The sequence below is a fragment of the Trachemys scripta genome, chromosome 6 (assembly GCF_013100865.1).
Source record: "Trachemys scripta elegans isolate TJP31775 chromosome 6, CAS_Tse_1.0, whole genome shotgun sequence".
NCBI classification, from domain to species: Eukaryota; Metazoa; Chordata; order Testudines; family Emydidae; genus Trachemys; species Trachemys scripta.
The window spans coordinates 29,697,891-29,710,165 of record NC_048303.1 but is presented as its reverse complement, the minus strand read 5'-3'; the positions used below and the strand labels follow the sequence as shown (position 1 = coordinate 29,710,165).

The window sequence follows — 12,275 nt, the reverse complement described above, 5'->3', positions numbered from 1 at the left end:
TTGACTTTAAGGGCTTATTCCCTCCTTGCCCCCTAGTTTTCAACAAATTATTGTGGCTTGCTGAAATAGTTCAGGACCATGAATCTTAAGATGTGATATGGTTATATCTGAAATGCTAATTTGGTGGGCCTAAGCAGAACTTCGGTATTCACTGCCTACCCAAAATTCTCCCTCAAATTTCATTGCTGATATGTCGCAGCCTACAGGCAGCTGTATATTTCAATAGTACACTGACGTTCAATTGTTTTCTATATAGAGGAAAGGTTCTGGTCTCACTATCAATGTCAATCCGAAATAGGTGCATTGACATCTGTGGAATTGCTCCCAGTTTCTACTGGTGTAACTGAGATCAGATGATATAAATATCCTATGTATTCTTGTATTGTATTTACATTTATAGAATGTAGCTACATCTGGAAGTAGTTACATAATTTAAATACACAAAAACCCCACACATTGACCAATAGCCTTAAAGAGATTCCTGCAGGACAAATTAAACACATTTCCTCCACCACCATGCCTTCTGGCAAACGCTGGAATAAATTGATAAGCTTTACACTGTGCCCTGAAGGTATACAGATTCAGGCTCTGTCAAACCATCAGAGAAAATGAAGTCCAGAGGCAAGGGACCGCCACTGATGCCATTGTGACTTCTGTGCCCAAATGGTTAAATCTTTGATGGTAAAAGCATCCCAATTATTCTCAGCATTTCTAATCATGCACAGGAAGGGTGGTGGATCCTTAAGTACTTGATCACATGGGGCTTTATAGACCTGAATCAATATCCTGAATGTTAATACTAAATCATAAGAATTGCGCCCAGAAGCAAGCTGGAAGCCAATGAAGATGCCAGACACTCTTTGTGGAACAGGTCTATTAAGCATCCACAGTCCCAGTTCTCATTGACATCAAAATGTGTGTCTGCTTTTGAAAATGTGGGCTTTTATCACTGCCAGTTGCTAGGAGATAGCGACCAGCACAAGTTTTAACTAGTATAGACTCAAAGAGAGATTTTGCAAAGCAGAGAAAGGGATCGCTTATGGAAAAGGTCTCTCGGACTTCAATTTATACTGTTTGCATGAGTACAGTGAATAGCATCTGGCCAAAAATATTTACCAGAGAGAAGTCCAAAAGAAAATAATTGTAATCATGACATTAATATAGAATTCTAGAATTGAAAGCTGGGTGTTCATGCTCTATCCCACTAGAATTCTCCAGTCTGCCTTCCTTTGGGTACTAGCAATGTTAGTAGGTAGGAAAGTATGTACCAGCACCTCCCATGCTACAAATGGTTGATGCAGCAGGACCATCTGAGAAATGTTTATTTTTATTATTGAATTATTTCCCCACACCGTAAGTTATTCCCAACTTCATCGTAAGTTTGGTGGATGGAGGTGAGGCTCCCCCGATGAAAGCAAACCACTTGTCACAGGCTATAATCAGTTCTTCACCATATATCAGCCCTGTTATTTCCTACAGGAAGGCAAAAGCGGAGTGGCCTGGGGATGTGTTTGTGGGTGGTCCTTTGGGTACTGTGCTACCAGCTCTCAGCACTGTTCTCGGGGCCCAGTAAGGAGGCTGTGTGCACATAGGTACGTACATGATCCTAGTGCTGGCAGCTAGGATCCCAGTGGTGCCAAGATACAATCAGGCCTCGAGTGAGAAAAGTGTTTATTTGTGAGCATGTGAAACTTCCTCAGATATAAAATAAAAGGGAAACATAATAGGAAGCAGAAATTCCAGCTGGAAGGGAATGAGGTGCAGCATGCAGCAGTCAGATGCAAAACTGACACCAGGCTGCAGCTGCTTTCCCTCCCTAATTTAAAGGGCCAGCTACTAGAAGAGCTCGTAGATAGTAAAGAGTTCAATGGTGACCCAGTAGTCATAGAAAAAATAAATGTATGGTCTGTAAGGCTACTGCTGTTTCCTTATTCAAATATAGTCTCAAGAGCAATCTCTGCTGCAACTCCTGCAATCAATCAGTTAAGTTTAGAACTTGACAATAAGGGGGAATAAAAGAGAGAAAAAAAGGTACATGGAAAGAACAAGTATTTAGTTTTCTCTCTTCAACCCACCCTTCATCTGTCATTTGTGTGCAATAATAAAGTCCTCAATAATTGACCTAACTCTCCAGATTTGCAGTGGGCATGGATCTTTGTGGATGTGGGGAAAAATATCAGACTTTTGCTGCATTGTACAGTAATGAAATACATGTTATGGTTACCAGTTTCCACGATAAATTACAATACTTAATATTGATCTCACACAGAGTAGTAGAAAAGTGACATTTTCATGCTTCCTACCATTCCTTGCCTAAAATGTTCATTTTCTTATTAGATTTAGAATATTATTTTGTTGCTTTTGCGGTTTTTTGCCTAGACTGCTTAGCCATGTTCCCTAAGTTTATCTTGTATAAGCTGTGTCATTTATACATTAGGAAAGTGCCACAGGCAGTCAGTGTTTCTCTCTGACATTAAGATAAAAATTAGGAACGGAAAAATCTCTGCACCGAGAGAAGCCACATTTTATTCAAATACTACTGAATAGTACATATGTCCCATCATTATTAAAATCATGGGGTGTGGTTAGGATGTTCAATTTTGGCCCATATATAATTTTTTAAAGACTACGATTTTGACAAGATAGTTGCTTAAAATCAGATCCATATCGGTCAGGACACATAGGAAACTGAAAAACATATACAGAGGTGGATTTTAAAGTGGACTGCAACTTTATAAATGCTTAGCTTTCCCAAATACTAGGCACATATTGGGTCCAGTGCAGTGTTAAATGGCCTCTATGCCAAATAGCCAACATTCAACAATTTCTTGTGTATGCATTATAATATAGGTTTAATTACATAAACAGACACTATTTTTTTCCTCAGGACCCCTGCTCATTCAATACACAAGATGGATTGTGTTCTAAGGAGGAATCAGGGTTGTGTAGTGAAGGCTGGAATTCTAAAGACAACCATCTCCTCACTTGCTGCAGAATGAGGATGGGGATTGCAGGAAGAGAAAGGATGGCTTTGTGCTTAAGGCGGCTGAATGCCACCCTGGAGAATTGGATTCTAGCCCTGTCTGTGCCATACAGAGCCTATGTGATGCTAGTCAGATCACTCAAACCAAGCTTTTCACATGTGGCTAGCTGTATGCTTCTCATCTGATAAGTGCCCAGTTTGAGACACATAGAGCTGAGCACTCACAGCTGTATCTGAAGTCAGTGTGAGTTGAGCATTACCATACAAAGTACTATGGAATGCTAAGTACTCTGAAAAATCAGGCCCTGGGTGTCTCAAATTGGGTATCCAAAATAGTGGACACTTTTGACCTTAATTTCTCTACCTCAGTTCCCCAGAGGTAAAATGAGGATAAATACCATCCCCTCACCTCACAGGTGTGTCATGAACATAAATCAATTAGTGTGTGGAATACTCAGATACTGTATGATAAGCAGCATCAAAAAGCTCATGAGGAAATTAATTGTGTATTCAGAGCAGGGTTTGAATAGTAAGCAATAAATCAGACATGGGGCCACACACTGAAAAATGAGAATAAAATAAAATATTAGATAGCTGCTCTATCCATCCTGAATGAGGGGCCTGTGGGAATAGTATGTGATAAAGGTAATGACTTGATCATAATGCATATGCAAATTAAGTTGCTTAGGCAATACTAATTCTGGCACTTCCTAACTTTTGAGAGCCTGACTTTGCAACCCTAACATTTTTATAATGTAGGATTTTTTTGTGTGTATAATTACTTACACAGGGAGAAAATATTTTATGCTAGAGGACTTTTTAATCTAGCAGACGGACATAACAAGACACAATGGCTAGAAGTTAAAATCAACAAACTTGATAATAAGTGCAAATTTTAACAGTGAAAATAAACAAATTGGAACTCATTACCAAGGGATAGGGTAAAGCCTCCATAATTTGTAGTCTTAAATAAGATTGCACGTCTTTCCAGTTCAATCAGAAGTTATTAGTATGGGGTAGAAATCACAGCTGAACCTCTGGCATGTGGTATGCAGGAAGTCAGACTAGATGATCATAATGGTCCCATTTGGCTTTAAAAATCTATGAATAGTACACACACTTTTCACCAGTAAAAAACAAAGTTGGTATATTTCCTGCTTCCTAAATCTGAACTTTACTACTACACTTGCTGTAAATTAACTAGTTAGTCAAAGAGCAAAATTCCACTTTTTAAAAATAGTTTCTTCCATGTGTGTAAGACTTATGGTCTCAAGACACACCACAGCTATAATCTGCAACCATAACAAAAATAGTAATTTGTCCTGATTATATGGTATTCCTAGAATGTATCCAGAAATGTTAAATAAAAATAAATATTTATGGAAAAGTTTCACCTTTTATTTCAATTTACCACATCTCAAATATCTAAAGACTCCCTTAGGAAAAGCAGTGTTAAGCCAATGTCAATGTCTATATTAAAGGTTTCCATGGTTTAACTAGATCAGTTTTAAAACAATTTAGCTACGTGGGTGCAATTTTGCTAGTATAGGCAAGGGCTTATTTATAAAGTTAAGGAGACAGGCTCTGGACCCCTCCCCCCAACATGTCTCTCACTGTCCATTCAAGTTTGATCCCAACAGATGCACAAGTAAGATGACCTATCTTCTGCTATGTGGTCTGTTATCTTTATCCAGCAGGGAGACTGTTCCAAATTAATGTAAAATCCTATTTATGGAGGAGATTGAATACCACACAAGCTATCTAAATGTACTCTAAAAGACCTTAAAGGTTATAGTTCTAACAACAAATTACCAAAAAGATTTGGGTTTGCTGTTGCTTCATGTCATTATTTTAAAAGTACAAAAGAGCACTTTGAAGGCCTGTTATTGTAGATCTGCTTTTTGTCAAAGTTCTCCTCCCCTCCTCCCGCATTCATTTCCATTTTTAAAAGTGTTATTTTCTATACTATAACAAGAGCAGGTGCCTTGGTAGGCCAACACAGCACTGGTATATGTTTTGGCAAGTATCATGAACAATACTCTATCATGAAAGATTACCTCCTGACTAATGATGATCACTATAAACAGTTTGGGTGCTATTTGACTGCGTGGATGGTGGTCCCACCTAGCTGACAGTCCATGCATGTGTTTTATCTCATCTTGCCTTTCAAATCCTGCATGGAATCAGATAGTTGGAAGAAGCTGCAGAAAGTTATGAGGCAGGAAATGATGAATAGTGGGCTATTAAATGATATTACAACAAATAAAGCATAAATACAGGGCTTTATCATCCTGTGAGTTTATCTATGACAGAGAAGACCTTTTTGAAGCTGTATTTGGGAGCTAAAAAATGAACTGCTTAACACATAAAGATAAGAAGTTTTCATCCAAATTTTCTTTTGACAGCCTATTTCAACTGCAGTGAATATCTGGGGGGAACATGGGTGTTTCAAGAAGATTTCATTATCATTTGTTAATCTGTAATAGTATTTTACATCTGCAGATATTGGTTATATTCATAGTCACATTAAGAAATTCAAAATGAAACTTAATAAAAGTTAGGTTCTAGTTTTTTCCAACGTACAGAAAGTTTGAAAAGATGACAAATCTGAATTTAAAATGGCCTTTTTTGGGACATGAAAATATGCACAAAGTTTGACTGAAAAGTTTCATGCAGCTCTAGTATTTAATTATAAATATGAACAAAGGCCAGTGTTCCTCTCTCTCTGTGTTAGATATATATACACAATTGTACATATTTTGATTGTATCCCTCATTTATTGCAACCATTAACAGCACTTTCCTTCTTAGGCCCCAGTCTTGAGGTCAATGGGGCTCTGAAGAGATGCAGTGGTGCACCCACTTGCATCACATTGCAGGATCTGGTCCTTAGATTGTAAACTTGTTAGGACAGGCTATTTTCCTTTATGTATCTGGCAATGCATAGCATGTTCATGCAACCAGAATACCATTGCTAATAATAATAAAAACATATTAATAAAGCTAGCAGGTTTAAGTACAAGTATTTGAAATCCTAAGGTTTTACAAAACCAAACCTACTTTGACTATCCCTTTATAGAGGTTTTTACTTAGGCCCAAATCAAAATCTTTTATTTGAACACTCCACACTCTGAGCTTTGTAAGTTCAGATAATGGGACTCAGATCAGAAGCTCCTCTGGTGTTGCAAGCCAGAGCCTTGAGCACTGATTTTTTGCAAAACTGAAACCTGGCCTCTGTGGCTCAACTCCATTTTGTTTATAACAAATAAGATGGGTATAATATGAATGTATAGTTACTACTGGTGGCTTTTATTTAGGCTTGTTTATTTATATACATACACACATATATACTTAATCTAAATATTTTTTTTGGATTTGTCTACAAATCAATTCCAGATCTTCATCATCTCTTCATCCCAAGGCTATTAATACTTAACATTTCCCAGATTGGTGAAGTGCTAGAAAACTGAAAATACAAGAAAAGATTTTTATGCGATGTTAAATCAAATGGATTGAAAGCTGTTTTGCTGAGTTGATTTAACTGTTAGAATCATAGGCTATTTCATCATGCTTTGTGACTCTGATTATTTGTTTTATTTTTCCATCACCTGCATAAAGCAATCTCTCTATGTGTTTAACCAAAGTGTTCCTTGTTGTTTGTTCAGTGTAATAATTTGGTTTGGATAAGGATTAGTGACTTTTGTTGAGACCCAAAAGACTTAAGACAAATACAGTGAACTAGAATCATTAAGAGCATCAAAACAGTCACTCTGGAAACATTCCCATTTGGATGGACAGGGAATGTATACCTTAGTCAAAATGTGATTACAAGTCTGCAAAAAGAAAAATTAATGAAGATCCTGACTACATGTATCTGCTTTTTAGTAAGCTAGCCAGGAACATTTTGGAGGTTCAAAGCAAATATTTAATTTATATTTTCCTCTGAACACATTTTTTATGTAGTACCTGCATTCAGGCTGAAAGTAGAGGGTACAGGACATCTAACACCATTCTCCATAGCTTAGAAGTTTTGATATGCATCCAGACTTTTGGATGATTATGTGAACCAAACATGCAGACATTGAAGCTTGCTCATTATTATACCTCTTAGTCTATTTTAGTGTCCCATGGCCACTTTTGGTGGAGGAAAGCAGGTTCATAGATTCTTGGTCTTTCCTGTATCAGGGGGTAGCCGTGTTAGTCTGTATCTACAAAAACAACAAGGAGTCTGGTGGCACCTTAAAGACTAACAGATTTATTTGGGCATGAGCTTTCGTGAGTAAAAACCTCACTTCTTCGGATGCAATTCTTCCTCCCTCCTACCCCCCAAACTACATACACTAATCCAGCCTCTGGCTACTCAGACACAGAGACAAAGACACACTACGTGCACCCAAAGGCAGATCATGATACAGTCACCTCCATGTGAATATGTTACCTAATATATCTGCAATTCCACAGGCGTTTTCCCCAATTCGGTGGCATCATTTGCTATATTTATTTGGACTTGAACTTAATTTGCAAGCCTGAAAACAGTATTCTTAAATGATGACTGAGGGAGAGAAGCCTTGGGAACTTAAAATCCATTACCTTTTCTTCCTGAGTATCATTCAGAAGAATGGTCAGAAGATCAGTACTCAAATATGAGAACATACATGGCCAATTTTTCAAACACAGGCACCTATATTGTGACATAATGTGCGCCAGTGAGTGCAAACAAATAACGATGCATGCAAAATATGTAAGGGCATGAATAAAAGGGCTATTGTACATAGTTACATGTTCCGCATGTGTAACTGAATGTTTTTTGCACACAGCCAAGGAGTGTATTTTTGAAAATCGATACATCACGCCAAAAGAAGCTTTCCTCATTTGTTAGGAGGAAAGAAAGTTCATTGCCAATCTTTTTTATTGCTCACCTTTGGTACAGAAGATATTCTGTTCATTCAAACACACTTTTAAATTTGGCTCTTTCCCAAATACTCAAGAAGAGAGTTGCACCCATATCCAGATATACCTACAAATCAAACTGAAACATGAAAACTAGAACAATTTATACTGTAAAAAAAAAAAAAATGACATGAAGCCCAAATCTGGTAGACTATGTAGTCCTTGCAGATCCAGGATACCTAAAACATGTATAAAACTTATTGGAATAAGTCTTTGCCCACAGCTAGATTCTGCCTGGAATCCAGATGCCTTTTGAATTCCTAATGTCAGTCCCAAAGTCCTAATGGAACATAATCCAAAAAATAAAATGAATTATTCAGGGTAAAGGGTTTTAGTAATGTGTTAGGGTACCATTAAAACAATTAAATATCAAAGCCCTAAAATGGAGACACCCCTCAAAAATGCATTCACAGGAAAATTTCTAATGAAGTTTCTTTGTAATGATTCACAAATAGGGCTGTAAAGCATTTAAAAAATAATAGAATACAATTTATTTAAATATTTTTGGATGTTTTCTACATTTTCAAATATATTGATTTCAATTAGAGCACAGAATACAAAGTGTACAGTGCTCAATTTATATTTATTGTTGATTACAAGTATTTGCACTGTAAACAAACAAAGAAATAGTATTTTTCAATTCACCTAATACAAGTACTTTAGTGCAATCTCTTTATCATGACAGTTGGACTTAAATAAAACTATGTAAAATTTTAGAGCCTGCAAGTCCACTCAGTCCTACTTCTTGTTCAATGAATTGCTAAGACAAATAGGTTTGTTTACATTTGCAGGAGATAATGCTGCCCACTTCTTGTTTACAATGTCACCTGAAAGTGAGAACAGGCATTTGCATGGCACTGTTGTAGCTGGCATTACAAGATGTGCTAAAGATTCATATATCCCTTCATGCTTCAACCATCATTCCAGGGGACATGCTTCCATGCTGATAACGGGTTCTGCTCGATAACAATTGAAAGCAGTGTGGACCTACTCATGTTCATTTTCATTATCTGAGTCAGATGCCACCAGCAGAAGGTTGATTTTCTTTTTTGGTGGTTCAGGTTCTGTAGTTTCCACATCAGAGAGTTGCTCTTTTAAGACTTCTGAAAGTATGCTCCACACCTTGTTCCTCTCAGATTTTGGACGGCACTTCAGATTCTTAAACCTTGGGTCGAGTGCTGTAGCTATCTTTAGAAATATCACATTGGTACCTTCTTTGTGTTTTGTGAAATCTGCAGTAAAAGTGTTCTTAAAATGAACAATATGTGGTAGGACATCATCCAAGACTGCTATAACATGAACTATATGGCAGAAAGCGGGTAAACCAGAGCAGGGGACATACAATTCTCCCCCAAGGAGTTCAATCACAAATGTAATTAATGCATTATTTTTTTAATGAGCATCATCAGCATGGAAGCATGTCCTCTGGAATGGTGGCCGAAGCGTGCAGGGGCATACAAATATTTAACATATCTGGCAGGTGAATACCTTGCAATGCTGGCTACAAAAGTGCCATGCAAATGCCTGTTCTCACTTTCTAGTGACATTGTAAATAAGAAGAGGGCAGCATTATCTCCTGTAAATGTAAACAAACCTATTTGTCTTAGTGATTGGCTGAACAAGAAGTAGGAATGAGTGGACTTGTAGGCACTGAAGTTTTATATTGTTTTGTTTTTGAGTGCAGTTATGTAAAAAAAATAAATCTACATTTATAAGTTGCGCTTTCACGACAAAGAGATTGCACTACAGTACTTGGATGAGGTGAATTGAAAAAAATACTATTTCTTTTGTTTATCATTATTACGGTGCAAATATTTGTAATTAAAAATAATATACACTTTGATTTCAAAATACAACACAGAATTCAATATATATGAAAATGGAGAAAAACATCCAAAATATTAAACAGTACAATACCAATTGAAATTTATTAAACAGTGCGATTAAAACTGTGATTAATTGCTATAAATTTTTTAAATCACAATTAATTTTTTTGAGTTAATCATGTGGGTGAACTGCGATTAATCGACAGCCCTATTCACAAACAAAACTGGACTTGGAATGAAAAAAAAAACATATTTAAAGAAGATAAGAAATGTTGACAAAGAATCATAGCATGCTCTCCAAACTTTCCTCAACACATACCGACTTATAACACTGACATACAAAATAGAGGATTGTTAATGGTAAGATTAAAACTTTTGATAGTATATTTGTAACTATTTGTAATTATGTGTAACCCCTGTTGTGTTTTTTTCTGGGGAGCCTTGGAATTTCAGGGTCTTGGGTTTCTCCTTCCCCAAGCCCTGTTGGTGTTTCCCTGAAGCTCCCTAATGGTTTGCTGCAATCTCTGAGATTTACATGATCTGTCTTGTTTTGGCAATCCAAGGCATAGTGACCATCTCTCCCACAGTTGTAACAGAAACCTTCTCGCCGGGTATCACTCCTCCTGTTACTCTCCCCTCTTGAGGATGGCACAGTATGTCCCTGAGCCTTCATCATGGCCACTGTCACAGACGGGACCTCTTCCATCTCTCCAAGAACTGTGGTGGTATGACTCCCTGCCTTCTTCGTCTGCACCACTGTGTCCACTTACAACAATCTCTCCTCCTCTTCATGTATCTCTTGAATGAGCTTGTGGAATGGGGGTGGGTTTGGGGCCCACTCCCTCAGCTGCAGTCGCCACAACATCAACCCATCTTGTCGGGTGCCCCGAAGGATCTGGTCCAACCTAGCAGATTTAATCACGCTTGGTGGGGATGCCCTCTTTCCGCACTACCTGCTGTAGCAAATCCTCTAGTCTCCTGATGAAATCCGACAATCGTTCGTGGGGCTCCTGATAGGTATGGTGGAAACAATAATACAGGTCTTCACTGCTATCAGTAGCACCGTAGACACTCTCTAGAGTGGTTAAATAGTCTTGGACTGTGGCAGCCGGTTGGGAGTCTTTCAGGGCTCGGACAATTTGCAGGGCAGGTCCCCCCAGACTCTCAAGCACACGTTTCCACTTCTTAGCATCAGAGCATTCCCACTCTTGGACAAGTGGCACTGTAAAATCCCTCCAAGTCTTGTAATCATCCTCCCCTGAGGGTACGGGTGACACCCCCGAGAAAGAATGTAACCACTTGTATGGAGCACTTTCATATGCCAGTTTCAATGCATCTTTGAGAGCATTTCCCAGCTCTTTGGCCCATCCCACCAGGCTGGGTGCTGCGGGTGTTGGAGCCCCTCCTAATGCCAAAATTAATTCCTCTCTTGTCCGCTTCTCATCCACCATCAGAGCTTGCAATTTCTGTGCTAAAGAATCCACCTCAAGTGACATGGGCACACTAGTAGGGGACAGCTCTGCCCCCAGAATTGTCCAGGGGATACCTCCTACTTCCACCTCTTTAGGCACTTTATCAAGATCTGCTTCCTTGGAGTGAGTACATAGTGCTACCATGCCCTTCACTTTACGGTTGTAAATACGGGTGTGGACCTTCACTCTCCCCAGTATTTCAGCTGCATCTAGGCTCTCCTCAATTTTATTTGGTTCCATCTCTTCTGGGAACCCCGCCACCAGCACAGCTTTGGCTACTGGGATTCGTGCCCCTCGGCACAGGTCTTCTAGTAATCCCCTCTCCATTTTTTGTTTTTAAACTGAGATGAAAGTCACTCAGGAGTTTATTTGCTCTGTGAAGGAGAGCCTAGGGTGCACAATGTAGGTGTGTGCATGTATGTACTGCAAAGTCCCCGTACGGTCCACCTAGTATAATTTTAGTGCCCTTGTAGCCAAGATGGAGTCTACTCTACAGGCAGCTCTGGCCAAGAGAAGGAGCGTGCAGGAATGCAGCAGGAAAAATCCCTTCCACCCCAAGGGCACCTGTTCCAAACCCCCCAGAGTGAACACACCCACCCAAAGGAAAAGTACAATGGATATATGAAAGGGAAATATTTATTTACAGAGGGATGAGAGGAGAAAAACAACAAGGAGAAATATAGGGGGAGCGGTAAAATAGGGTTGCATTAAAGCCAAGGCCCCACAGGCCCAGTGGTAGCACAGTCTGGAAGGGCAGACACTGAGCAATGTGTCTGCACACACAGTTCAGAAATCCTGAACAAAGCTCCAGTCCAGTGGTGAGTCTTGGGTGCTCCTGGTTGTCTTTGGTGCCAGTAAACTTTCCCCAACAAACCCCTCTGGTGCCCTCTTCTGTCGCTCTCTGCAAAGCCACACAGAGCGACCACCTCCCCACTTAACTATCTAGCAACCTCCCTCCTTGTTCCCAATGCAGTCACCAACCCCAGTGCTCACAGCCCCATGCAGCTCTGGGCAGCAGCGATACTGGGTCCAGCTCTGGCCTGCC

General features: G+C 39.1%; 1 protein-coding gene across 1 annotated transcript; it reads right to left on the bottom strand.

Annotated features, from left to right (window-relative positions):
* Positions 1 to 10,672: 10,672 nt before the first annotated feature.
* On the bottom strand, positions 10,673 to 11,557 carry LOC117879111 (paraneoplastic antigen Ma1 homolog). The gene has a single exon (XM_034774065.1). It carries the CDS (start codon positions 11,555 to 11,557, stop codon positions 10,673 to 10,675), a length of 885 nt encoding a protein of 294 aa, XP_034629956.1.
* Positions 11,558 to 12,275: the final 718 nt, after the last annotated feature.

What these genes read in the sequence shown, in the direction of transcription:
- LOC117879111 (XM_034774065.1), bottom strand. Translation starts at nt 11,557, where the DNA reads ATGGAGAGGGGATTACTAGAAGACCTGTGCCGAGGGGCACGAATCCCA.